The sequence below is a fragment of the Eulemur rufifrons genome, chromosome 22, assembly GCF_041146395.1.
Source record: "Eulemur rufifrons isolate Redbay chromosome 22, OSU_ERuf_1, whole genome shotgun sequence".
In the NCBI taxonomy this organism is placed as follows: Eukaryota; Metazoa; Chordata; class Mammalia; order Primates; family Lemuridae; genus Eulemur; species Eulemur rufifrons.
This window is the reverse complement of record NC_091004.1, coordinates 703,073-729,092: the sequence shown is the minus strand read 5'-3', so window position 1 is coordinate 729,092 and position 26,020 is coordinate 703,073. Positions and strand designations below refer to the sequence as shown.

Here is a 26,020-nt window from a genome sequence, read left to right as displayed (position 1 = left end):
ACTTCTCAAGGGGAAGAGCATCGAAGAGTTTTAAAACTACCAGGTCCATCCCCTGGTCTCTGATTATTTACGTTTTTCCTACATGCAAAACACACTCAACCCTGCAAACATCCCTGAGGAGCCTCATTGTACTACAGAATTAGCTCAGTGTCAAGAATCTGGCCACGTGCGGTGGTTCCCGCCTGTCATCCCAGCACTCTGGGAGGCCGAGGTGGGAGGATCGCTCCAGGTCAGGAGTTCGAGACCAGCCTGAGCAAGAGCAAGACCCCGTCTCTACTAAAGATAAAAAGAAATTAGCTGGACAACTAAAAATATATATAGAGAAAAATGAGCCGGGTGTGGTGGCGCATGCCTGTAGTCCCAGCTACTCGGGAGGCTGAGGCAGGAGGATCGCTGGAGCCCAGGAGTCTGAGGTTGCTGTGAGCGAGGCTGATGCCACGGCACTCTAGCCCGGGTGACAGAGTGACACTCTGTCTGAAAAAAAAAAAAAAATCTTTGCGTCTCAATCAGCTTCAGATGGGATGAGGCTCCTTGGAATTCCCAGGACACTAAGACAGACTTTGCTTTCCTGCTGGGGTGGGTGTGGCGGAGCGGGTGACATGTCCATTAAATCATTCCAGGATCCCTGGAAAAATTGCCATTGAGGAGTGTTCATGAAATAAACTCAGAGTCTTCCTGGGATCCCACAACGGAGCGATTCGTCCGGGCTGGCCTGTGGGCAAAATACCATCGTGAAGTCATTCAACAAACGTTTATTTACCAACTACTATGTGTCATCAACTGGGTTTTGGGTCTACAGCAGGAAATGCAGCTCACAGGTTTCCTGCCTCGGGAGCGATGTTCAGATTTATCATCCGCTGTGTTCTTTTTCCCTGCGTGTCCCTGGGCGCAGAGAGGCACAGACGTCCCTGCTGGAGACGGGGCTGACCAGGTTCCCCAGGGAACCAGGGGAGGGGTCGGCACCCCGGGACCAGGCGGAAGAGAGACAGAAGGGAAGGAAGAAGAGCTGCCCAGAGAGAAACCCGGGGAGGCGCTGGGCAGGCGGGAACCCCGATACCCACCGGGACTGGGGGAGCCACCGTACAAGGGGCATGGTCCCTGCGGCTGCAGGATCACCGGGGACGGGGGGTCTTGTTTGGCTCTGCGTCCCCAGCCACCCACGCAGGGACTCGGGTGAAGGAAGGGGTTGCTCGATTTGATTCGGCCTTGGCGGGTCCTCAGAACTCCCAGCGCCCCTGGGTGCCCAGCACGTTCTAGAAGGGTCCCTTGCCCTTCTAGATGCAATGAGTGCATGAGTGCGGGGACCCCCCTGCCCCCCGTTGGACAGGCCTTAGGACTGTGGCCTCCGTAGATGCCCGCGGGGCCCGGAGAGGGTGAGCGGGACAGCCACCGCGATCCCCGCGCCAGGGCGCAGCGTCCCCGCCCCCACCCGGCGACTGGGTGACCTTCTGCCCGCCCCGCGCCCCTCCCCCCGCGGGCGCTGGCCTTGGCCGGAGCCGGCCGATTGGCGGGGGCGGGTCTGGGCCACCATCCCCTGTCCCGGGACTGCTGGGCTCCCAGAGGTCCCGTCTGTCCCCAGAAGCCTGCGCCTGCTGCCGCAGCCGGTGAGTCCCCGCGCGCCCCGAGAGCGCAGGACCGGGCGGGAGGGAAGGGGGACTGTCCCGCCCGGCGACTCCAGGGGACTCCGGGGCTCTGGGGACTCCGGAGAGGGGAGGGCCCGGAAGCTCCACCGCGCTAGGGCTCCTGCCTCGCCACCGGGTCGCCGGGCTTGGGACCCGGGGACCGGGGCTCTCTTTGGAGCAGCCGAGCCTCCAACCCGGCCGGGGGTCTTCACCCCTGTCGGGTGGGCGCTACTGGCCCGGCTTAAAGAACAGGAAACTGAGGCTGGGAGAGCTGGAGGGACAGCTTGGCCCCCCTCCCCCCAGGGGCCCGTCACCCCATTCGGGGACTGGGAAAGGTCTCCTCCGATTGGCCAATTCCGGGGGCCTGGCGCCGAGGGCGTCTTGTGATTGGAGCGGTCGCCCCAGAGCCGCGGGGACCGGGCCGGGTCCCCGGGTCCCTCTGGCCGGGGGTGAGCAGGAGGGGCAGACCCCAGACCCATGTCGTGGTGCCTGGGCCCGCTCCAGAGATCCCAGCCTCCCCGGGCACCCCCCCCCCCCAGGCTCCCAACTTGTCACCTGCCTGGGCGAGGCCAGACCCCGCCGCCCCCCAACTCTGGTGACTTTGTTTCCTCTCCAATCACGCGGTCCCCTGAGCGCTGAATCTCAGTTTCTTGTCTGCCCAAGCGGGAGGGACCACAAATCACAGTGCTTACCTGCCCAGGTCGCGCGACGGTGACATGAGCCTCTGCCCCGCGTCTGGCCCCCCGGGGAGGGAGACCCCACGCTTTCCTGCGAGCGGTGACCCCCTCTTAGCGCGATGTCGGGGGACACGACGCTCTGATGTTCCCTGTAGGGACAAGGACGCGGAAATGGACCCCGTCTACCCAGCTTAGGCTGAGGTCTGCAGCCTCAGGGGACCGGCCAGGCCGCTGTCCCCCTGTGCCCGGGGCTGTGGGTAGACGGCGGGTAGAGCGTGGCTCAGAGGGGACCCAGAGCAAGTGACACAGACCCCGCGGGGCTGCTGGACCCGGCAGGGCTGGCAGCTGGGTCCCAAGAAGCCAGGTCCTGGGTTGGGGGGACTCGGGTGGCCTGGGAAGCCCTGACAGTCTAGCTGGTGCCACCGCAGCCAGCCCTACAGGGCGCAAAGACTCAGCGAGACAGCCGAGGCCACCACCCGCCCCCCCCCACTGCCCACGTGGGGCTCTGTGGCCTCGTCCCCAGCCCCTCCCCCCGTGACACCTGCTCTTTCTGCAGCCAAAGGCCAAGACCGGCTAAGGCCCCTCTTATGGCTCCTGTCCCTGCCAAGCTCAGCGTCCCTGGACTGTGACAACAGTGTCCCTGGTGGCTACTCTAACTCTACCCACCTGTAGCCAAAGGATCTATTTTTTTTTTTTTTTTGGATACTCCTTTATTTTTTCCCATAAGCAATCATGTTCAATATAGGGGGAAAAAAAAAACCAAAAACCCCAGAACATTGTGGTAAGAAAAAAATAATGACAGTCATGGAAAACCCTGAAAACCAAAAACCTCTACCCAGTGACTTTTTTTTTTTTTTTTTTTGAGACAGAGTCTCCCTCTGTCACCCGGGCTAGAGTGCCGTGGCGTCAGCCTCGCTCACAGCAGTCTCAGACTCCTGGGCTCAAGCGATCCTCCTGCCTCAGCCTCCCGAGTAGCTGGGACGACAGGCATGCGCCACCACGCCCGGCTCATTTTTTCTATATATATTTTTAGCTGTCCAGCTAATTTCTTTCTATTTTTAGTAGAGACGGGGTCTCGCTCTTGCTCAGGCTGGTCTCGAACTCCTGACCTCGAGCGATCCTCCTGCCTCGGCCTCCCAGAGTGCCGGGATGACAGGCGTGAGCCACCGCGCCCGGCCTGTTGTTTGCTTTTCTTGCAATATCTCTGGTTTTGGTCTCGGGGTAATGTTGGCCAAAGACAATGAGAGAATTTCCCTCTGTTTCTATTTTCTGAACGAGATTGTGGAGAATTGGTACAAGACCCACAGATAATCGAGTCAGCGGGCCAGGATGTTAAAATAACTCAAAATAGTATATTAAAAGAATATAGATAAAAAAGATGGAACATTTTTTACCAGTTATTTAGAATTAATATTTAAAAAGAATCACGTGAGCACACTGCAGTTGAAAAATGTTATCCAAAACTAAGAATTCTGTGACGAATTCCTTCATCAAAAGGAATGAAGTTCTGATACATGTTACAATATGGATAAACCTTGAAAACATTATACCAAGTGGGAGAAGCTGGATACAAATTGTATGCACGAGATACCCGGGACAGACAGACACATTTATAGGGACAGAAAGTAGGTTAGAGGTTATTGCTTAATGGACACAGAATTTCTGTCTGGGGTGATGAAAAAGTTTTGGAAACAGTAGTGATGCTTCTATAAAACTGTGACTAGAAAGAAGATACTGGGCCGGGCGCGGTGGCTCACGCCTGTCATCCCAGCGCTCTGGGAGGCCGAGGCGGGAGGATCGCTCGAGGGCAGGAGTTCAAGACCAGCCTGAGCAAGAGCGAGACCCCGTCTCTACTAAAAAAAAAAAAAAAAAATAGAAAGAAATGATCCGGACAACTAAAAATATATATAGAAAAGAAAATTAGCCTTGCACTGACTTCCGAGGAATAAATATAAAGGAAATACACGCATACACCCACCTGTCTTTGCCATGGGAAGCCCCGTTGTCCCCTGGTGGGGGGTGCAGTGACCGAAAGAGGCCAGTTTGGAGAGTTTCTAGAAGGAATCCCTTCATTCTGCAATCCGCATCGGGCTCACCTGCTGTGGCATCTGAGATTGCACCCTTGGGGACCCTTTGGGGAACCCTTTGGGTCACACGCATGTTGTCTAGGGTCCTCCCCGCCATCCCCCCCCGCCGTGGCCGTGTCCCTGCCCACGGGGCCACGGGGACAGCCCCAGGCGGAGGACAGGCCACCACGAGCTGCCTCTGCTCGGACCCGAGGCCGGCGAGCCCTGTGTCACTGCTCTCTTCTCTGTCACCCAGTCCTGCCGACACCCCCGGCTGCCATGAAGATCGCGGTGATCGGGCAGAGCCTGTTTGGCCAAGAGGTCTACTGCCACCTGCGGAAAGAGGGCCACACGGTGGTGGGCGTGTTCACCGTGCCGGACAAGGACGGCAAGGCCGACCCCCTGGGTGAGTGGGCGGCCGGGAGCACAGAGGGCTGGCGGGGGGCTTGGGGGCGGGGGTCCCTGCTGGGAGGCAGCCATAGTGGTCGACTCCAAAGCCTGCCCTGGGGCTGACTGGCTTCTGGACTTTTCTGGAGCCAAGGGGAGGTCTCCCCCCTCCCTCTGATCCCGGGGACGGGGGTCTCGTCCCGGAGAAGCCCCGACCTGGTCCCGGGTCCCACTCTGAGCTTCTGTGACCCCAACGCCCAGGCTTGGCAAGGAACCCAGGGCAGGGTCACCGGGGATCAGCATCGGCAAAGGTGGGCCCGTCCCCAGGGGTCACCAGCCCCAGGGGGGGCTTGTTAAAACCCAGAGTGTCGCCGAGCCCACCCTGGGGGTTTCTGACTCGGGTGACTCGGGTGGAGTCTGAGAATCGTCATTTCTGACGAGTCCCCGGGTGACGCCGGTGGCCCCCCCCCCCGGGTTCCAGGAGGAGCACAGTTTGAGAATCACGGGTCTGGGCCCGTGCCTGTGAGCTGGGGACCTTAGCACGGCTTGCACCTGACCACAGTTGTGACGTGTGACACTCCCTCGAGCCCTGCCCCCGCCCACGGGGGACCCGGCCGGGGCTCCTACTTCCCTCCGAGTTCGGGGGTCCCGCAGCGGAATGTCACAGGTCCCTGGTGGAGCAGCTTTTGCAAATGCGGTCGGGTCTGCTCACACGTGTCCCCGCCTCGCTCGGAATCACCAGCGACCGGGACACGGTGGCAGAGAGGGTCAGGACAGTCCGGGGCCAAACGTCACGCCAGGGGTGAACAGGGAGTGGAACGCAAGAGGTGTTTGTTACGGGTGGAGGGGGGACGGCGGGGGCGGGGCACAGAGAGAGGCTGCCACTAGGGGGACTTGGGGGCCGGAAGGGCTGAGATTCAGGCCTTTGAGGAGGGTGACAGGGCAGGGGGAGGGGCCTGCGGGCTGGGACTGGGTCTCAGAGTGCACGTGTGTGCGTGTGCGTGTGTGTATGAGCCAGGTTGGGGGTGCTCCCAGGACGGGTTGGGGGTGCTCCCGGGATAGGTGCGGGTGCTCCCAGGACAGGTTGGGGTGCTCCCGGGACAGGTTTGGGGTGCTCCCAGGACAGGTTGGGGGTGCTCCCAGGACAGGTTGGGGGTGCTCCCAGGACAGGTTGGGGTGCTCCTGGGACAGGTTGGGGGTGCTCCCAGGACAGGTTGTGATGCTCCCGGGACAGGTGGGGGTGCTCCCGGGATGGGTTTGGGGTGCTCCCGGGACGGGTTGGGGGTGCTCCCGGTACAGGTGGGGGTGCTCCCGGGATGGGTTGGGGGGCTCCCGGTACAGGTGGGGGTGCTCCCAGGATGGGTTGGGGGGCTCCCGGGACAGATTGGGGTGCTCCTGGGACAGGTTGGGGGTGCTCCTGGGCTAGGTTAGGTGGGGGTGCTCCCGGGACGGGTTGGGGTGCTCCCGGGACGGGTTGGGGGTGCTCCCGGGACGGGTTGGGGGGGTCCCGGGACAGGTTGGGGGTGCTCCCGGGATAGGTTGAGGGTGCTCCCAGGATAGGTTTGGGTGCTCCCAGAACAGGTTGGGGGTGCTCCCGGGACAGGTTGGGGTGCTCCCGGGATAGGTTGAGGGTGCTCCCGGGACAGGTTGGGGGTGCTCCCAGAACAGGTTGGGGTGCTCCCGGGACCGGAAACCCTCCTCATCCTCCTCCTCCCCATCCTCCTCCCGGAGAGGCGGAGACGCGAGCGCAGGGACCCGCCCCCCCCCAGCCCAGAGGGCCGAGCAGTGGGCGTGGCCAGGCCACCCGGGGTCAGGCAGGGGTCAGGAAGACGGGGGTGCTCGGGGGTCTCGGGGGGTCAGAAGTCAGAGTCGAGGCAGAGCCGTCCCCGGAGCCCCCCGTGCTCGGCTGGCGCGTCCCCTGCCGTGCTGCCCGCGGGGTTGCGGGGGAGGGGCCGGCAGGGGTGACAGGTGCGGGGACCGGCCTCTTCGCTGGGGACGCAGAGGTGGCGGCGGGCGCGGGTGGGTGCTCAGCGGGGCCGGTTTGTCACCCCCGTGTCCGCGTCCCGCAGGCCTGGAGGCTGAGAAGGACGGCGTGCCCGTGTTCAAGTTCCCGCGGTGGCGGGCGCGGGGACAGGTCCTGCCGGACGTGCTGGCCAAGTACCGGGCTCTGGGGGCCGAGCTCAACGTCCTGCCCTTCTGCAGCCAGTTCGTCCCCATGGAGGTCATCGACGCCCCCCGCCACGGCTCCATCATCTACCACCCGTCCCTGCTGCCCAGGCACCGCGGGGCCTCCTCCATCAACTGGTGAGACGTCCCCGGGGGTCCCCTCCGCCGGCCCGCGGCCTTGTCACCGTCCCTCGGCCCCGAGCACTTCTCCAGGGGCCTCGGAGGGAGCATCACGCTGGCGTAAAACGCACGGGTGACGTGTCATCCAGAAGGCTCTGGGGCGCGGGAGCAGGTGTGGCTGAGCGCCCCGCACTGTCAGTGTTCCCTCCTTGCAGCTGGGGACACCCAGGGCCCTCGGCTGTGCGCAGGGAGAGGGGACACCGACCCAGGCCGTCTGCCTGGGGTCCCACTGTTGCTACTCTCAGCCACGCCCCCCAGCACAGAAAGCCGGACTCAAAGATTGTCCCGGCAAGACAGTGGCCGGCGACGTTTCGGAAGGGACGTCAGGGAGGGGCCAGCGGAGCCGGGAAGGGCAGAGTGGGTTTGTACTCAGACGTGTCTGGTTGGGGATTCGGGCTCCCCTGACCTTCGATGACACCGTTTGGCTTCCCTGGACCTCGGTTGGTTTCCTTACCCCGACCGTGTCCTAGCCGGTCCCCAAGGTGCGAGGGTGAAGTTTACACAAGGCATAGAGAGAGCTGTTAGCACGGTGCCTGGCCCTTAGCTGGTGGGTTTTTTTGTTTTTTGAGACAGGGTCTGGCTCTGTCGCCCGGGCTAGAGTGCCATGGCATCAGCCTCGCTCACAGCAGCCTCAACCTCCTGGGCTCCAGCGATCCTCCTGCCTCAGCCTCCCGAGGAGCTGGGACGACAGGCATGCGCCTCCATGCCCAGCTCATTTTTCTTTTTTTCTTTTTAGTGGAGATGGGGTCTTGCTATGCTGTCCAGGCTGGCCTCAAACTCCAGGGCTCAAGCCATCCTCCCGCCTCAGCCTCCCGAGTAGCTGGGATGACAGGCATGCGCCACCACGCCCGGCTCATTTTTTCTATCTCTATTTTTAGTTGTCCAGCTAATTTCTTTCTATGTTTAGTAGAGACGGGGTCTCGCTCTTGCTCAGGCTGGTCTCGAACTCCTGACCTCGAGCGATCCTCCCGCCTCGGCCTCCCAGAGCGCTGGGATGACAGGCATGAGCCACCACTGCACCCGGCCTGGCTGGTGTTAATAAATGTTTTCCTTCTCCTTCTCCTTCCTCCCTCGGGAGCACGGATGGGTCCTCCCGGGGGGCGGGAACGTGGAGAGGCCACAGGGCTGCTCCAGGGCGTCCTCCAGACTCGAGGTTTCACTCTTCTGCCTCCAGGACCCTCATTCACGGAGATAAGAAAGGGGGGTTCACCATCTTCTGGGCGGACGACGGTCTGGACACCGGGGACCTTTTACTCCAGAAGGAGTGTGAGGTGCTCCCGGACGACACCGTGAGCACCTTGTACAATCGCTTCCTCTTCCCCGAAGGCATCAAAGGGATGGTAAGAGCCGGGAGCCAGTCCCACCCCGCCCTGTCCCCCCCGACACACTCCTGCCCACCGGGCCTCTCCCTTCTGAGACCCCCTTTCTAGAAGAAGGCGCCTGTCCCTGGCTGGCCAGGAATCTAGTCCCCAAATTCCAGGATTCTGAACAGAGAGACCTGTCACTTTGGGGCTCCCGAGAGACACCTCCAGAACAAACAGCGCATCGTGTTAGGAGAGGCTCTTGCTCACGACTGGCAGAATCCACTCCGATAGCTTTAGCCAAAAACGGAACAGGACAGGCGGGAGCCACCGCGCCCGGCCGACCCCCACCCCGTGTGGCAGAGACGGTGGCTCTGTGCCCCTTTTGTGCAGCCTGGAGTTAGAGTCACGCGAACTCTGGTCACAACAGCAGATATTTCCGGGGTGCCTGTTCTCTGCCGGGCAGGCGGGGTCAGTCTGGGGCAGGGGCCGGGCTTAGTGTCGCCCAAGGGGCCGGGAGCAAGGGAGGGTCCCACTCCTGCCAGAGCTGAGCCCCGGGGGTCTCCGCAGGTGCAGGCCGTGAGGCTGATCGCGGAGGGCAAAGCTCCCAGAATCCCCCAGCCTGAGGAAGGAGCCACCTACGAGGGGATTCAGAGCAAGGAGAAGGCCATGGTGAGTGCCCTGTCCCGCCTCCGGGGACAGCCTGAGCGTGGGCTGGGGCTGCAGGGGTGACTGAGGTTGTCACTGTTTGCAGCCGGAAGAGAGGGCAGCTCGCGTGGGGCATGCACGAGCTACTCCGGGCTCCTTCCTCTTCCTCTTTAGGAGGGACGGGCAGGCACAGTCCCCAAGCGGAGGGGGTAGGGGTAGGAGGGAGTAGGGGTAAAAATAAGACGCGGTGTCACAGGTCCCCGAGATGAGGTGGCCCAGGCGGTGCAGCGGTCGGGGGGCCTTGGGGACGTGCAGGATGACAGGTGCTTTGTGGGCACCTCCAGGGGCCCTGCAGGTGACAAGAAGCCGTGCGTGGGGCCCCGGGGGACGGGTCTGAGCAGGGTCCGAGAGCACCGAGGATGGAGGGCGCACCAGTGCAGGGACTCAGGCCGGTGTCCGAGAGGCTGCGGGGGTCCCCGACTCCCTCAGCAGGGCTTGGCGCGCCGTGCAGGGGGCCTCGGGGTGTCAGGGGCGCGGGGAGAGACCAGTCGAGGACACACGTCCCCACCGCCCACAGGTGAACTGGGACCAGCCCGCCGAGGCCATCCACAACTGGATCCGCGGGAACGACAAGGTGCCGGGAGCCTGGACAGAGACCTGCGGACAGGTGCGTTCGCGCCCGCGGCTGGCTGCACCCGTGTGCCCCCTGGCTGTAAAACTGTCACACGTGTTCATGATAGCTGTCAGCAAACAGCCGCTGCCCTGACCTTTACCCCCCACCCAACTGCCCCCTAAACACCTCAGCCTCTCCCCGAAGCCCGAGAGACCTGTCCACCATCCGGTGGCAGAAGGGTGGCCCTCCCTGCAGTAACTCTGGGGGACAGCTGGGTCATGGGTTATGAAATATTTTGATGGCCGGGCGTGCTGGTGGCTTGCGCCTGTCATCCCAGCACTCAGGGAGGCCGAGGCAGGAGGATCGCTCGAGGTCAGGAGTTCGAGACCAGCCTGAGCAAGAGCGAGACCCCGTCTCTACTAAAAAATAGAAAAGAAATGATCTGGACAGCTAAAAATATATATAGAAAAAATGAGCCGGGCGTGGTGGTGCATGCCTGTAGTCCCAGCTACTCGGGAGGCCGAGGCAGGAGGATCGCTTGAGCCCAGGAGTCTGAGGCTGCTGTGAGTGAGGCTGACGCCACGGCACTCTAGCCCGGGCGACAGAGTCCGCCACTGTCTGGTCTTCCTCCCTCCGCAGAAGCTGACGTTTTTCAACTCGACCCTGAACACCTCGGGGCTCGTGCCAGAGGGAGAACCCTTGCCCATCCCGGGAGCCCACCGGCCGGGCGTGGTCACCAAAGCGGGACTCATCCTCTTCGGGAATGATGACAAAATGGTGAGCGTGACGCTGGGGGTCATCTGCCGGTTCCTCGGGTTCGAGGCCACCCACACCCCAGTCCTTGGGCTCAGGCCCTACGGCAAGAGCCCAGGATGCTTTGAGAAAAAAAAAAAAAAAAGGGAAGAAATGAGATTCAGGAGGAAAAAGCCCACATTGGTCCCCAAGCGTTGGGTCGGCCTGAGTCCTATCGGAAGCCGTGTAGACACTGCTCTGTTCTGGGGAGGCCACCACTGATGTCTGCGATTGAGGGTTTTGGGTATGCATGGCTGAGCAATGCAGTTGCAAGAGAATATCTGTCTCTGGTGAGTTCTAGTAAGTTCTAGTACGTTCTAGTGCATTCTAGTAAGTTCTAGTAAGTTCTAGAGGCCACCGCTGATGTCTGCGATTGAGGGTGTTGGGTATGCATGGCTGATCAATGCAGTTGCAAGAGAATATCTGTCTCTGGTGAGTTCTACTGAGTTCTAGTAAGTTCTAGTGCATTCTAGTGAGTTCTAGTAAGTTCTAGTAAGTTCTAGAGGCCACCGCTGATGTCTGCGATTGAGGGTGTTGGGTATGCATGGCTGATCAATGCAGTTGCAAGAGAATATCTGTCTCTGGTGAGTTCTAGTAAGTTCTAGTACGTTCTAGTGCATTCTAGTAAGCTCTAGTAAGTTCTAGAGGCCACCGCTGATGTCTGCGATTGAGGGTTTTGGGTATTCATGGCTGAGCAATGCAGTTGCAAGAGAACATCTGTCTCTGGTGAGTTCTACTGAGTTCTAGTAAGTTCTAGTGCATTCTAGTGAGTTCTAGTAAGTTCTAGTAAGTTCTAGTGCATTCTAGTAAGCTCTAGTAAGTTCTAGAGGCCACCGCTGATGTCTGCGATTGAGGGTGTTGGGTATTCATGGCTGAGCAATGCAGTTGCAAGAGAACATCTGTCTCTAGTGAGTTCTAGTGAGTTCTAGTACATTCTAGTGAGTTCTAGTAAGCTCTAGTAAGTTCTAGAGGCCACCGCTGATGTCTGCGATTGAGGGTGTTGGGTATGCATGGCTGAGCAATGCAGTTGCAAGAGAATATCTGTCTCTGGTGAGTTCTACTGAGTTCTAGTAAGTTCTAGTGCATTCTAGTGAGTTCTAGTAAGTTCTAGTGAGTTCTAGAGGCCACAGCTGATGTCTGCGATTGAGGGTGTTGGGTATTCATGGCTGAGCAATGCAGTTGCAAGAGAACATCTGTCTCTAGTGAGTTCTAGTACATTCTAGTGAGTTCTAGTAAGCTCTAGTAAGTTCTAGAGGCCACCGCTGATGTCTGCGATTGAGGGTGTTGGGTATTCATGGGTGAGCAATGCAGTTGCAAGAGAACATCTGTCTCTAGTGAGTTCTAGTGAGTTCTAGTACATTCTAGTGAGTTCTAGTAAGCTCTAGTAAGTTCTAGAGGCCACCGCTGATGTCTGCGATTGAGGGTGTTGGGTATTCATGGCTGAGCAATGCAGTTGCAAGAGAATATCTGTCTCTGGTGAGTTCTAGTAAGTTCTAGTACGTTCTAGTGCATTCTAGTAAGCTCTAGTAAGTTCTAGAGGCCACCGCTGATGTCTGCGATTGAGGGTGTTGGGTATTCATGGCTGAGCAATGCAGTTGCAAGAGAATATCTGTCCCTGGTGAGTTCTAGTAAGTTCTAGTAAGTTCCAGTGCATTCTAGTGAGTTCTAGTAAGTTCTAGTAAGCTCTAGTAAGTTCTAGAGGCCACCGCTGATGTCTGCGATTGAGGGTGTTGGGTATTCATGGCTGAGCAATGCAGTTGCAAGAGAACATCTGTCTCTAGTGAGTTCTAGTGAGTTCTAGTAAGTTCTAGTGCATTCTAGTGAGTTCTAGTAAGCTCTAGTAAGTTCTAGAGGCCACCGCTGATGTCTGCGATTGAGGGTTTTGGGTATGCATGGCTGAGCAATGCAGTTGCAAGAGAACATCTGTCTCTAGTGAGTTCTACTGAGTTCTAGTAAGTTCTAGTGCATTCTAGTGAGTTCTAGTAAGCTCTAGTAAGTTCTAGAGGCCACCGCTGATGTCTGCGATTGAGGGTGTTGGGTATTCATGGCTGATCAATGCAGTTGCAAGGGAACATCTGTCTCTAGTGAGTTCTATTGAGTTCTAGTAAGTTCTAGTGCATTCTAGTGAGTTCTAGTAAGTTCTAGTAAGTTCTAGAGGCCACCGCTGATGTCTGCGATTGAGGGTTTTGAGTATTCATGGCTGAGCAATGCAGTTGCAAGAGAATATCTGTCTCTTCTAGTGAGTTCTAGTAATTTCTAGTGCATTCTAGTAAGCTCTAGTAAGTTCTAGAGGCCACCGCTGATGTCTGCGATTGAGGGTGTTGGGTATTCATGGGTGAGCAATGCAGTTGCAAGAGAATATCTGTCTCTAATGAGTTCTAGTAAGTTCTAGTGAGTTCTAGTGGCTCGCTGAGGGGATGCTCTTGGAGAATTGCGCAGGGCAGCCGGGGGCTGGCTGCGGAGCTTGCAAAGGTCAAGGTTCAGGTGGAGTCTGGCCTGGGTCTCTGCCAGGGTGGGCTCAGGAGTACGAATTGCTACACCTGCCTGTCCCCACGCCGGTCAGTGCTTGGTTTTAGGGACGGGCTGGAGGGGCAGGGGAGCACAGCCCCTCGGCCTCTCTGTGCTCAGGAGGAGGGGCAGGAGGACGGGCTCCAGCCACAATGCCAGGCCCCATCTGCATCCGCCATGACACCCACGGTGGCAGCTTGTGGAGACCCTTGGCGTGAAGCCTTCGCTCGGAAACTTCTGGGTCTGGCGGGGCCTGAGGTCACAGAAAGCTTCAGAAGTCCCCCAAAGGCGGCAGGGTGGGGGTCTAGAGGGTACGGCACCACCAAGTAGAGAAGTGCCGCCCACCCATGACTTTAGCCACAGCTCGTTTTGTTTTATGCGTTTTTTTTTTTCCTGCTGCCTAACAAAGACATTTATTGAGCAAGTATTTATGAGCAAGCAGGTCCCAAACGATGCCAGCGTGTTACTGAATTCAGTAAATCCGAGGTGGACGGCGGAGTATTCCGGATGTGTCTATAATGTTCACGTCAGGCACCCAGAACCCCTCTAAATCGACGGATGGATGGACGCAGGGGTCAGGGGCCAGCCTGGAGTGTCGTCCCTTGGGGTGTAGACCGGAGGGGCCATGCCCGATTCTTTTTCCCGTCCTCTCCTCCTTCCACCTCTCTGACCCCCGCGGGCTTCTGACGATGTTCTCCAGAAGTTTCCACGGGAATCTGGGAGCTACTGGTTGATGGGGAATGTCGTTGTTTTCTTGACTGGCTCTCCATGTGGCACCTGAATCGTGGTTTTCTGACGAGTGGGCGTCCTTGTCACAGCAATAATAAAGCCGTTACTCGTGCAAGGGAAGTGAGAGTGTGGCAGGGTGAGGTGGGCAGGGGGTCCCCGGTTTCCTACGTCCCCTAGAATAGTGGCCCCCTCGGAACTCTCTCCTCGTCGTGAATCTGGATCTCCCTGCTCCCGCCTTGCCGTGAGGGCTGGAGACGGAGGGTGGGGTGCCCAGCGCAGCGCCCCATTGTGGGGCCACTGTCATCCCCGCCCGAGGTCTGACCACCACAGGGACTGTGAAATCCTTGCTTTTGCAGCTGCTGGTGAAGAACATCCAACTGGAAGACGGCAAGATGATCCCGGCCTCGAACTTCTTCAAGGGAGCAGACAGCAGTGCCCTCGAGTTGACAGAGGAGGAGCTGGTCACCGCAGAGGCTGTGCGGGTAAGCGGCAGCTTCGAGGCTGCTGTCCAGTTGGCCAGGTCGTGCACTGCACAAGTGTTCTGCAAATCCCGCTTCCTAGAGCTGGGCTGTGCCCACCCTCTGTGGGTGTCTGTGCTGTCCCCAGGTGCAATGTTGGTTCTATTGTGTCTTGGACAATCTTGTCCCTCCTTCCTCTACAAGTGGGGGGGCCCTGGGGTTTGCCCAGCTGACTCTGATTCTTCAAGGGACTCATTGTCAACAGTAAACAAAAGAAACAGGAAGCCTCTGGAATATTTGAAAGAGTCAGGTGCCAAACCCCATGCGCTGCGATGAGGATGTGTGCCCTAGAAACTTCTAGAAAGGCTGCCCGAAAGGGAGAGTCCCAGGCTGTGGGCCGGCACAAGCTGCCCGTCAGACAGACCAGGGCTCCAGCCCAGCGTTGCCGGGTGGTATCAAGGCTGCTTGTCCCTCTGAGACTGAGTCTCCCCCTCCTGAAGTTCGGTCAGTGGTCACTTTCTGGACTTTGTTCCTGGCCTGTGGTCACGAGGTCCTTCTGGAGCTTGCTGGGGGGAGTGGCCCTCGGGGTGGGGTGGGGACATCTGTTTGTGGACCGAGGACGGAGCCAGCAGATGCGACTTTAAAACAGCTACGATAAGGTCACGGGCGGAGGACTAGACACCAAGCTGGTGAGGGACATGCTGTGGTTTAGAAGCCGTCATGGGTCCGGGGCTCAGTCCCTGGTGGCCACGAGTCCAGGAGTCATCGTGAGAACAGCAGATAGTTCTAGAGTGTGTGTGTAGGCAGAGTTGGAGGAGGAGGAGGAGGAGGAGGGAGAGGAGAAGGAGGAGGAGGGAGAGGAGGAAGAGTAGGAGGAGGAGGAAGAGGAGGAGGAGGAGGAGGAGGGAGAGGAGGAAGAGGAGGAGGGAGAGGAGGAAGAGGAGGAGGGAGAGGAGGAAGAGGAGGAGGGAGAGGAGGAGGAGGAGGAGGTGGAGGAGGAGGAGGAGGAGGAGGTGGAGGAGGAGGAGGTGGAGGAGGAGGAGGAGGAGGAGGAGGAGGAGGAAGAGGAGGAAGAGAAGGAGGAGGAGGAGGAAGAGGAGGAGGAGGAGGAGGTAGAGGAGGGGGAGGAAGAGGAGGAAGAGGAGGAGGAGGAAGAGGAGGAGGAGGAGGAAGAGGGGGAGGAGGAGGAGCAAGAGGAGGAAGAGGAGGAGGAGGAGGAAGAGGGGGAGGAGGAGGAGCAAGAGGAGGAAGAGGAGGAGGAGGAGGAAGAGGGGGAGGAGGAGGAAGAGGGGGAGGAGGAGGAAGAGGAGGAGGAGGAGGAGAAAGAGGAGGAGGAAGAGAATGAGGAAGAGAAGGAGGAGGAGGAGCAAGAGGAGGAGGGGGAGGAGGAGGAGGAGGGGGAGGAGGAGGAGGGGGAGGAGGAGGAGGGGGAGGAGGAGGAGGAGGAGGAGGAGGAGGAGGAAGAGGAGGAGGAGGAGGAGGAGGAAGAGGGAGAGGTGGAGGAGGAGGAGAAAGAGGTGGAGGAGGAGGAGGAGGAAGAGGAGGAGGAGGAGGAAGAGGAGGAGGAGGAGGAAGAGGAGGAGGAGGAGGAAGAGGAGAAGGAGGAGGAGGGAGAGGAGGAGGAGGGGGAGGAGGAGGAGGAGGAGGAAGAGGAGGAGGGAGAGGAGAAGGAGGAGGGGGAGGAGGAGGAGGAAGAGGAAGAGGAGGAGGGAGAGGAGAAGGAGGAGGGGGAGGAGGAGGAGGAAGAGGAAGAGGAGGAGGGAGAGGAGGAGGAGGAAGAGGAGGAGGAGGAGGAGGAGGAGGAGGAGGAGGAGGAGGAGGAGGAGGAAGAGGGGTAGCGCGTGCTGATTCGAACGGCTCTGGGAAGCAGGCTCTGTCGTCACCGTGTCCCAGCCGAGGCCCGAGGGGGCCACCGTGGACAGGGTACAGCTGTCCTTGGAGCCCGGGATCAGGCCTAGCTGTGCTGCGCGGCCCCCCATCCACCCCCAGCCATCGATGGGATTGTCACCGTCATGCTCTTGCTGAGAGCTGGGCTGGGCCCCCAGGACGTGTGGTCAGGAGGCCACCGGGGTGCACGGCGGGTGGCCGGGACGAGGAGAGGCTGGTCTGGGGCTGTCTGGCTCCCCGGTGTCGGAGCAGAGGGCCCGGCGGGCGGACATGCAGCAGAACTTCCCAAGCGCCCGCCGCGAGCCTGGTGGGGGGCAGTGAGGCACCCTCACGCTCTCCCGAGCTGAGGCCGGGCGGGGGGGCGGCAGGTGGCAGAGATGTCACACCCGCCGGGTCTCGCCGCACCCCGAGCCCTCTGCCTGCCACGCGGAGACCCTCATTCAGCTGCTGTCGCACGAGGAGCCAGGTGTCCCGAGCCCATCGGTGGCCCCTGTGTCTTCCCTCGGACCCGCCCCTGAGCCGCCGCTGCAGCCCCCTGGGGTCCGTGTCATGCTGGGGACACCAAAACCTAGTCACCCCGCCGTCCCGGTGCCCAGCCATCCCCAGAGTCCTCGCATGTCCCGAACTGCCGTGGGGACCCCAGAGAAGCTGGGTGTCCAGCTGAGCTGGGTGTGAGGACGGTGGCACGGGCTGCCCCAGCGGGGCAGTTGCTCCAGGACCGGCAGGACCCCGGGAAAGGGCAGCAGCTTGGAGGACAGAGCGGCCCAGCCCGGCCCCAGGTGTCCCCCGAGCCACCGTGTCACCGGGCCTTGCTTTGCAGAGCGCTTGGCAACGGATCCTGCCGAACGTCCTGCAGGTTGAAGATGCCACCGATTTCTTCAAGTCCGGGGCCGCGTCCGTGGACGTGGTCAGGTAAGGCCAGGAGGGGAGGGGTCCCCGCCCCGTCCCCACCCCCTGCCCCCCACCGAGCGGGTGCCACGTCACAAGTCCCCGCCAGACGGAGCAGCCCGTGTGTTTGCTACGCTCTTGGATTGCACGGGCCCAGGAACCTGCCAGGGCTCAAGCGTGGGTGTGCGGGGCCCTCGGGGACAGCCGTGAGTGTCCACAAGGAGGGTGTAGCCGTGCGCAGTCTCCCCGGGGAAGTTCCGGGGAGGGATTCGAGACGGTTTTTAGTAGAGACGGGGGTCTCGCTCTGGCTCAGGCTGGTCTCGAACTCCTGGCCTCGAGCGATCCTCCCGCCTCGGCCTCCCCGAGTGCCGGGATGACAGGTGTGAGCCACCGCGCCTCTGAATGCACAGCCGAGGCTCTTCCCCCAGTTCTAGGCTCACGGCCGTCCTTTGGGTGCTGGATGGAGGCCCCTTCTAGGTAGAGGGACGTGGCGTTCCTGCCTTTGCCTCTGGGACAACTGGGGGCCACCACGCCTCCTCCCGTGCTCCCTGTCTTTCCGTGTCCCTCCTCCAGGCTGGTGGAGGAAGTCAAGGAGCTGTGTGACGGCCTGGAGTTAGAAAACGAGGATGTTTACATGGCAACCACCTTCGGGGACTTCATCCAGCTGTTAGTGAGGAAACTGCGAGGGGACGATGAAGAGGGCCCGTGTGCCATCGACTACGTGAGTCCCGGTGGCTCCCAGGGCCCCTCTCCCCTTGGTGGCTCACCTGGCTTTCTGCCCACGTGATAGCTCCCCAAGCCCCCCGAGGAGGCCATGCGGGCTTGAGCCCCGGTCCCGTTGGTTGTGCGTGTGTGTGGCTGTCTACCCATCTGTGTGTTCCGTGCGTGCCCGCGTGGGTCTGTGCTGGTCAAAGACAATCCATGCTATAGCCGTGGCCTCGGTCCCCAGGTGGAAATGGCCGTCAACAAGCGGACCCTCCAAATGCCCCACCAGCTCTTCATTGGGGGAGCGTTTGTGGATGCCGACGGCGGCAAGACGTACGACACCATCAACCCAACCGACGGAAGTGTGAGTGCAGAGGCGTGGCGACCCTCCGCTGCCCCCCTGCCCCGGCCTCTTCCCGATTCGTCCCCTGCCTGTCCCACCTGCTCCATGGGTGGGGGCCTCTTCTTGGACGTGCGCCTTTGATATGGACAGGAAAACAGACCTGGTCAGTGTCCAGCCCGTCCTACGGGGATGGGGTAGGCGTGAGGTTGGGGTCAGGCTCTGCAGCGTCCCGTGCCTGCTTCAGAGACTGGGAACCGGGTCAATCCCCCTAGGAAGAAGCATGGCGTCGCCTCCCCGCCATATTTCAGCACGAGGCCCATGGTTTGATATTTACGTGTTCTATGCGCTCTTGCTGTAGTGGAATCCCATGTTGCCCGAGCTTTCTTGACCGTGACCGTGTGAAGTCGAGAGCCAGAGCTCACGTGCTGCTCATGCATGTGGGGATGGGGCCGAAACCCGGGTTGCATGGAGCAAGACTCGCTCTTATGGCTGCACGCGGATATATATATATATATATATAGACACAGAGTCTGGCTCTGTCGCCCGGGCTAGAGTGCCGTGGCATCAGCCTCGCTCACAGCAGCCTCAGACTCCTGGGCTCAAGCGATCCTCCTGCCTCAGCCTCCCACAGTGCTAGGGCAGATATTTTTCTATCCCGTCCCATCCTGTCATATCCCTCGTGCCCCTGCAGAAAACGGAGAGCCCACTCCAAGGGGGTCATCTGAGGGGAGTGTAAAGAAAGAGTGAGTTAGGGACTCAGGGATGGGCAGGGCTTAGGGGCCCAGAGAGGACATGCGGGGCCCCTGGGGCTGGAGCATTGGGAGGCAGCCGTGGACTGGCTGGCACTGGGGTGGGATGCGGGTGGGTGCGGCTGTCCCTGGTGGCCAGCGAGGAGCTCTGGCCTCGCCTCCACCCCCAGACAAGGTGAGGGTACACGTGAGCGCCCAGGTGCCGATCCAGGGCCACCGACACTCGCCTCCAATGCCTAGTCTATTTCACTGAAGCAAAATCTTTCTGCCCCCATCTGGGTTCAATGGGAGTATGAAGAGACTGCCCTCGATATAGAGAAAGACATTCAGACCTTCCCAAGATGGCGCCACCCGTCATGTCTTGGGTCCCGCTCTCCGCGCCCTCCCCTGGGCTGAGCTTGCCCCCGAGCCCACCCATGGGCTGGGGTCAGGCAGAGGAGTCTGGGTGCCCCAGCCCGGGGCGAGCTGTCACAGCTCTGCTCTCACCGCAGGTCATCTGCCAGGTGTCTCTGGCCCAGATCAGCGACGTGGACAAGGCAGTGGCCGCGGCCAAGGACGCCTTCGAGAACGGACTGTGGGGGAAGATCAGCGCACGGGACCGGGGCCGGCTTCTGTACAGGTGACAGCCCCGTGGCCACCTGTCAGCCACCGCCACCTTCAGCTTGGGCACAAGGGGACACTCCTGCAAAGGCTCCTGTCCCTGGGATCCTGCCAGGGGGCGCCAGGGGGGATTGGAGTCTCCTGGTCTCACATATCCTTTCTTCCCTCCTCTTCCTTTCTCTTCTCGTCTCTTCTCCCCTCCTCTCCTCTCCCCTCCCCTCCCCTCCTCCCTTCCCTTCCCTCCTTCCCTTCTTCCCTTCCTTTCCCTTCCCTGTTTCTCCTCTCCTCTTCTCTTATCTTTTCCCTTCCCTTCCCTCTTTTCTTTTCTTTTCTTTTCTTTCTTTTCTTTTCTTTTTCTTTTCTTTTCTTTTCTCTCTTTTCTCTTGCCCGCCTGCCTTTCTTATTTTTCAATCAGGGAGGCAGGGCCTTCCCCCCTCTGTCCCAGTTCAGAAGTCTTCGGGGGGACAGGGAGGCCCTGCAGGGTCCTGGGGAAAGAGGCCGGCGATGTTTCCAGAAGGGGGGTGCAGGGCAGGGGAGCCACGCCGTGTCAGGGTGGCCTGCTGAGCCAGTCTCAGGGACCCCCGGCTTGTATCCCCAGGGTCCTGAGGAGGGTCTGGAGGGTGTGGAACCGGTTACAGCGGGGTCCCAGCACGGCTTGTCGCCTGGCAGGACAGTTGCCACCTTGGCTTTGGGGACAGAGTGGCTTTTGTTCTGAGTCCAGAAACGCCAGGGCTGCAGCCGCAGGGACCCAGAGCCAGGGGACCTGCATGGTTTGCACGGGGAATAGACACACCAGGGGGCTGGGGACAGGCCAGGGCTGTGGGGGCCACGTGCTCAGCCTGCCCCAGGCTGGAGATCCTTGGAGAGGCCACTGGTTCTAGGAAGCCATCGGCTGGTGCCAGACAGTCCCTAGAGCTCCTGGGGGTCGGGCAGAGCTGGGGACGTGCGTGACCGAGCTGGAGACAGCGCCAGTGGCCCCGATCTGTGTGTCTGGTTGACCCACTATGCTGGCCCGACCTTGAGCTTGTGGGAGTGGACGAGGCCTTTCCCGAGGTGCTCTGCTGCCCTCTGGTGGCGTCTGTCGGAACAGCGCCTGCCAAGCCCCAATGTGCAGCTCCAAGCCAGGACCCAGCAGGAGGGCGGACACCTCGGGGACCCAAGAGCTCCCTAGTGACCCGGTCTTGCCCTGTGCAAAGTCCCCGTGCCCCGGACGGGGCGTTCCCACCGCGGCCTCTGCCCAGCTCAGTAACACAGAGGCCGGCCGAGGTGCCCCGGGACAGGGTGGGACACGATCTCCCAGGGAGGTGACTGCAAAGCCCCCTGGTTCAGTCAGGGCTGTGGGGCCGCGACAGGTGCTACGGAGCACAGCACAGCACGAATTGCAGGAAGAAGACCTTATCCTGTTGTGAGAGAAGGATCTAGAAGGGAGAGTTAGAGAAAGTGACGTGCCCGGTGGGCACGAGGGAGGCTCTGGGGCCTCCGGGGAGCAGCCGGAACAACTGTTGGGTGAAGTTCCTGGGGCATGCAAAGCAGGCAGGCTCTACATGGCTAAAACCGGGTTTTTTTGGGGTGTTTGAGAGATAATCAGGTGCGTGAAAAATCATTTGAGTTTGGTGCGAGCAGAGCTTGGAGCTAACGGGTCCCGTTTTTGCAACAGAGAGTGAGTTCAGCTGTCCTGTAGCTGATGGAACCCTGGTCCCTTAACTGCCACGATTGGCTTCTGGATGGTGTGGCTTTTTTTTTTTTTTTTTTGAGACAGAGTCTCGTTCTGTTGCCCGGGATGGAGTGCCATGGCGTCAGCCTTGCTCACAGCAGCCTCCAACTCCCGGGCTCAAGAGATCCTCCTGCCTCAGCCTCCCGAGTAGCTGGGACTACAGGCATGCGCCACCATGCCCAGCCAATTTTTTGTATATATATATTTTAGTTGTCCATATAATTTCTTTCTATTTTTAGTAGAGACGGGGTCTCGCTCTTGCTCAGGCTGGTCTCGAACTCCTGACCTTGAGCAATCCTCCCGCCTCGGCCTCCTTAGTAGCTGAGACTACAGGCATGCGCCACCACGCCCGGCTCTTTAGTCTCTACATATTTTTACTTGTCCATATAATTTCTTTGCATATTTTTTTAGTAGAGACAGGGTCTCACTCTTGCTCAGGCTGGTCTCGAACTCCTGACCTTGAGTGATCCTCCTGCCTCGGCCTCCCAGAGTGCTGGGATCACAGGCCTGAGCCACCGCGCCGGGCCTGGCTTTTGTTTCTGAGGCCAGAAACGCCAGGGCTGCAGCCGCAGGGACCCAGAGCCAGGAGACCTGCGTGGTTTGCACGGGGAATAGACACACCAGGGGGCTGGGGACAGGCCAGGGCTGTGGGGGCCGCGTGCTCAGCCTGCCCCAGGCTGGAGACCCTTGGAGAGGCCACTGGTTCTAGGAAGTCATAGGCTGGTGCCAGACAGTCCCTAGAGCTCGTGGGGGTCGGGCAGAGCTGGGGACGTGCGTGACCGAGCTGGGGACAGCGCCAGTGGCCCCGATCTGTGTGTCTGGTTGACCCACTATGCTGGCCCGACCTTGAGCTTGTGGGAGTGGACGAGGCCTTTCCCGAGGTGCTCTGCTGCCCTCTGGTGGCGTCTGTCGGAACAGCGCCTGCCAAGCCCCAATGTGCAGCTCCAAGCCAGGACCCAGCAGGAGGGCGGACACCTCGGGGACCCAAGAGCTCCCTAGTGACCCGGTCGTGCCCTGTGCAAAGTCCCCGTGGCCCGGACGGGGCGTTCCCACCGCTGCCTCTGCCCAGCTCAGTAACACAGAGGCCGGCCGAGGTGCCCCGGGACAGGGTGGGACACGATCTCCCAGGGAGGTGACTGCAAAGCTCCCTGGTTCAGTCAGGGCTGTGGGGTGGTGACAGGTGTTACGGAGCACAGCACAGCACGAATTGCAGGAAGAAGACCTTCTCCTGTTGTGAGAGAAGCATCTAGAAGGGAGAGTTAGAGAAAGTGACTATCCCGATGGGCACAAGGGAGGCTCTGGGGCCTCCGGGGAGCAGCCGGAACAACTGTTGGGTGAGGTTCCTGGGGCATGCAAAGCAGGCAGGCTCTACATGGCTAAAAACGTTTTTTTGGGGGCTGTCTGAGAGATAATCAGGTGCGTGAAAAATCATTTGAGTTTGGTGCGGGCAGAGCTTGGAGCTAACGGGTCCCGTTTGTGTGAAAGAGAGTGAGTTCAGCTGTCCTGTAGCTGATGGGACCCTGGTCCCTTAACTGCCATGATTGGCTTCTGGAGGGTGTGAGTTTTTCTTTTTCTTTTTGTTTTTTGAGACAGAGTCTCACTCTGTCGCCCGGGCTAGAGTGCCGTGGCGTCAGCCTCACTCACAGCAACCTCAGACTCCTGGGCTCCAGTGATCCTCCTGCCTCGGCCTCCCGAGTAGCTGGGACTGGAGGAGTAGCTGGGACTACAGGCATGCGCCACCGTGCCTGACTATTTTTTTCTATATATATTTTTAAGTTGTCCAGCTCATTTCTTTCTATTTTTAGCAGAGACGGGGTCTCGCTCTTGCTCAGGCTGGTCTTGAACTCCTGACCTCGAGCGATCCTCCCGCCTCGGCCTCCCCGAGTGCTGGGATGACAGGTGTGAGCCACCACGCCCGGCCAGTCAATGTTCATATCCCACGGTTCAGATGGGGAAACTGAGGCCAGCGTGTCTCAGTGGGCAGGGCGGGGCCCCGCCTCCTTGAGGGGACAGACGGGCTGTCCCAGGCCTGAGCCCCCCGACCCCACCGCCACCCCGTCGCAGGCTGGCCGACCTCATGGAGCAGCACCAGGAGGAGCTGGCCACCATCGAGGCCCTGGACGCCGGCGCCGTCTACACGCTGGCCCTGAAGACCCACGTGGGCATGTCCATCCAGACCTTCCGCTACTTTGCCGGCTGGTGTGACAAGATCCAGGTGGGTGGGCTCCCGCGGGCAGGCCAGGCTCGAGGGTCAGCCCCGAGGGCGGCAACAGAGTCTGCTGTGTGCCAAGTAACCACCACACCTAAGTGGCTTAGAACAACACGCATTCACCAACCCGAGATCCTGCAGGTGGGAATTCTGGGTGGCCTCGGCTTGGTTGCCTGCCAAGGTCAAAGTCAGGGTGTCAGCCAGGCTGGGCCGTTTCTGGGAGCTCCGGGGCAGAACCTCCGTGCGGGCCCGATCGGCTGCTGGCAGAGATCAGTTTTGTGCAGTTGGGGGACTGAGATCCCCAGTCCCCCCGCTGCCCACGGGTCCCCGTCTCCTGGCGACAGCACGTCTTTCTCCGGCTTGGAATCCCTGTGACTCCTTTGCAACTAACTGGAGAAAGCAATGTGGTTTTCTGGGGGCCCCTGCGGTGATTCTAGAACCACGTGCATGACCCCCGCCATCCTGAGGTCAATGGGATACATGACATCTTCCCGGGAGGGAGAGCTCGCCACATTCCCGGGCCCCAAGAGTCGAGTGTGGAACCGTGTCCGGGAGGGGGGTCCCCAGGGAGACCCAGCCCTCCAGGGCTCACGGCGTCCCTCCTCTGCACTGCAGCCTGGCGGTCCCAGCCCCCAGAGCTGCTGCTGCTGCTGCGTCACTCCTGTCACTCCCGACAAGAGATGTCACCCCCAGCAATAGGCAGGCCCAGCTGCTTAGAGCTGGGGGGACAGGCAGCCCAGCCGCCGGTGGGACAAGCTTCCCGCCCCCGGGCTCTGCCCGACAGGCTCCAAGTACAGCCTCGCTGTGCCCCTCTAGGCGGCCTGTCTGCTCGTCCCTGGCCTCCCCGGGTGTCCCTGTCATTCCTACCTGGCATCACGGTGCAGGGGTCCAGACACCCCCCCTGGGCCCCCGGGCGTCCTCCAGCGACTCCCTGTGCTTTCTCCAGGGCTCCACCATCCCCATCAACCACGCCCGGCCCAACCGCAACCTGACCTTGACCCGGAAGGAACCCGTGGGGTGAGTCGCTGCCCGGGTGACATCTGTCTAGGCTGTCCCCTGTGTGTCCCACGCCCCTGCCTGCCGGGAGCTCGTAACGTCCCTTTATTATGTATTTGTCAAACAGCCCTTCCCTCCACCCCTCGGGCACCCTGGTGGCCCGGGCGCTGCTGTGCGACTTCCCGAGTGTCATTTGATGTCATCCCGACCCAAAAGCCTCTGTCGGTCGGGGTCACGGCGGGAAACAGGGTTCTGGCCTCAAAACGTTTGTCCAAGAAGAGTATGTGACAACGGGGAGCTCCTAGGCGGCACCAAGGAACAGGGGGAAAAAATAATTTGAAAAGTGGAGAAATAGGCGATGGACAAGAACAGCAGCGCCAGGATGGAGGGGACAGCGAGGTCAACCAGCAGGGACCCCACGTCCCCGGGGACGGTGGTCAGAGGCCCCTCAGCGTCATCGGGACCCCTGGGGCGTCTGGCAAGGACACTGTGCCCCAGTGTCACCGGTCTGGTTAGAAACTGGTTCGGAGGGACCAACAGGTCCTCACGCGCGGGCTGAAGGACGCTCCCGAGGGACAGTGGGGAGGGGACGCGGGACAGCTCTGTCCCTGTGCCCCAGGCAGGACGGGGCTGGGGGTGGGGGATCCCACGGGGAGCGCGAGGGGGGCTCCCCCCAGGAGACATCAGGCAATGTCCGCAGGCACTTTGCATTGTCACCACAGGGCGGGGGTGCTACGGGACAGCCCCCCGCAGCAAAGACGTCCCCAGCCCAAAGTGCCAGCAGCGTGGAGGCGAGAAACCCCGCTGTGGTTCCAGTGGCCGGAGACCCCGTCCCCCTGGTGGCAGCAGGCTCTGAGAGGGGCCGGGGAAGGCAGGCCGTGGGCCACCGGGGCCACCAGTCACAGCCACACCTGATGTGCAAGGCCACTCGCCCTCCCAGCTGCCCCCACCCACGGGGGACCCGTCCCCATCACACTGAGGAGGAAACTGACACTGTGTCATCCGGAAGCATCCGGTCACCCTGGGAGGCTGGCCTTGAACCAGTTCCGGCCCCCCCCCCACCCCGTGCCTGGTCCCAGCACCTCCCACAGCCTGGGGACGGAGGGGACCGGGAGGAGGGTCATTCTTGACCATGCATGAGAATCTCAGGCCACCAGGGGTCTCTGGGTGTCACCTCCCCGATGTCACAGGAATGCTCTGAAGCCCAGCCCCGGGGTTGGCATCCCAGCACCTGCTCTTCCCTGGGCAAGTTTCTAACCTCTCTGTCCTCAGTTTCCCCATCTCTAAATGGGAGTGAAATAGTGTCCCCCTCTCTGGGACGACAGCCATGCGCCACCACGCCTGGCTCATTTTTCTTTTTTCTAGAGATGGGGTCTTGCTATGTTGTCCAGGCTGGCCTCAAACTCCTGGGCTCAAGCGATCCTCCAGTCTCAGCCTCCCGAGTAGCTGGGACTACAGGCATGCGCCACCACACCCGGCTCATTTTTTCTATATATTTTAGTTGGCCAGATAATTTCTTTCTATTTTTAGTAGAGACGGGGTCTCGCTCTTGCTCAGGCTGGTCTCGAACTCCTGACCTCGAGCGATCCTCCCGCCTCGGCCTCCCAGAGTGCCGGGGTGACAGGCCTGAGCCACCGCGCCCGGCCCCCCTCAGCTTCTTTTTTGAATGGCAGGGTCTGCGGTATCATCATCCCCTGGAACTACCCCCTGATGATGCTGTCCTGGAAGACAGCTGCCTGCCTGGCCGCTGGGAACACCGTGGTGATCAAACCTGCCCAGGTA

General features: G+C 60.4%; 1 protein-coding gene across 1 annotated transcript in view; it reads left to right on the top strand.

Moving 5' to 3' along the window:
* Nucleotides 1-1,519: 1,519 nt before the first annotated feature.
* The window catches only part of ALDH1L1 (aldehyde dehydrogenase 1 family member L1), a 37,325-nt gene continuing 12,824 nt past the window's right edge, over nt 1,520-26,020 (top strand). Inside the window, exons 1-15 of the mRNA XM_069497659.1 lie at nt 1,520-1,604; nt 4,622-4,771; nt 6,822-7,056; nt 8,273-8,438; nt 8,970-9,071; nt 9,625-9,714; nt 10,300-10,437; nt 14,046-14,171; nt 16,855-16,946; nt 17,496-17,643; nt 17,872-17,991; nt 19,211-19,338; nt 23,098-23,248; nt 24,189-24,259; nt 25,912-26,017. Of these exons, the coding sequence (XP_069353760.1) occupies nt 4,645-4,771; nt 6,822-7,056; nt 8,273-8,438; nt 8,970-9,071; nt 9,625-9,714; nt 10,300-10,437; nt 14,046-14,171; nt 16,855-16,946; nt 17,496-17,643; nt 17,872-17,991; nt 19,211-19,338; nt 23,098-23,248; nt 24,189-24,259; nt 25,912-26,017 (1,800 nt within the window). The 5' untranslated portion in view covers nt 1,520-1,604; nt 4,622-4,644. The remainder of the gene's footprint in view (nt 1,605-4,621; nt 4,772-6,821; nt 7,057-8,272; nt 8,439-8,969; nt 9,072-9,624; nt 9,715-10,299; nt 10,438-14,045; nt 14,172-16,854; nt 16,947-17,495; nt 17,644-17,871; nt 17,992-19,210; nt 19,339-23,097; nt 23,249-24,188; nt 24,260-25,911; nt 26,018-26,020) is intronic.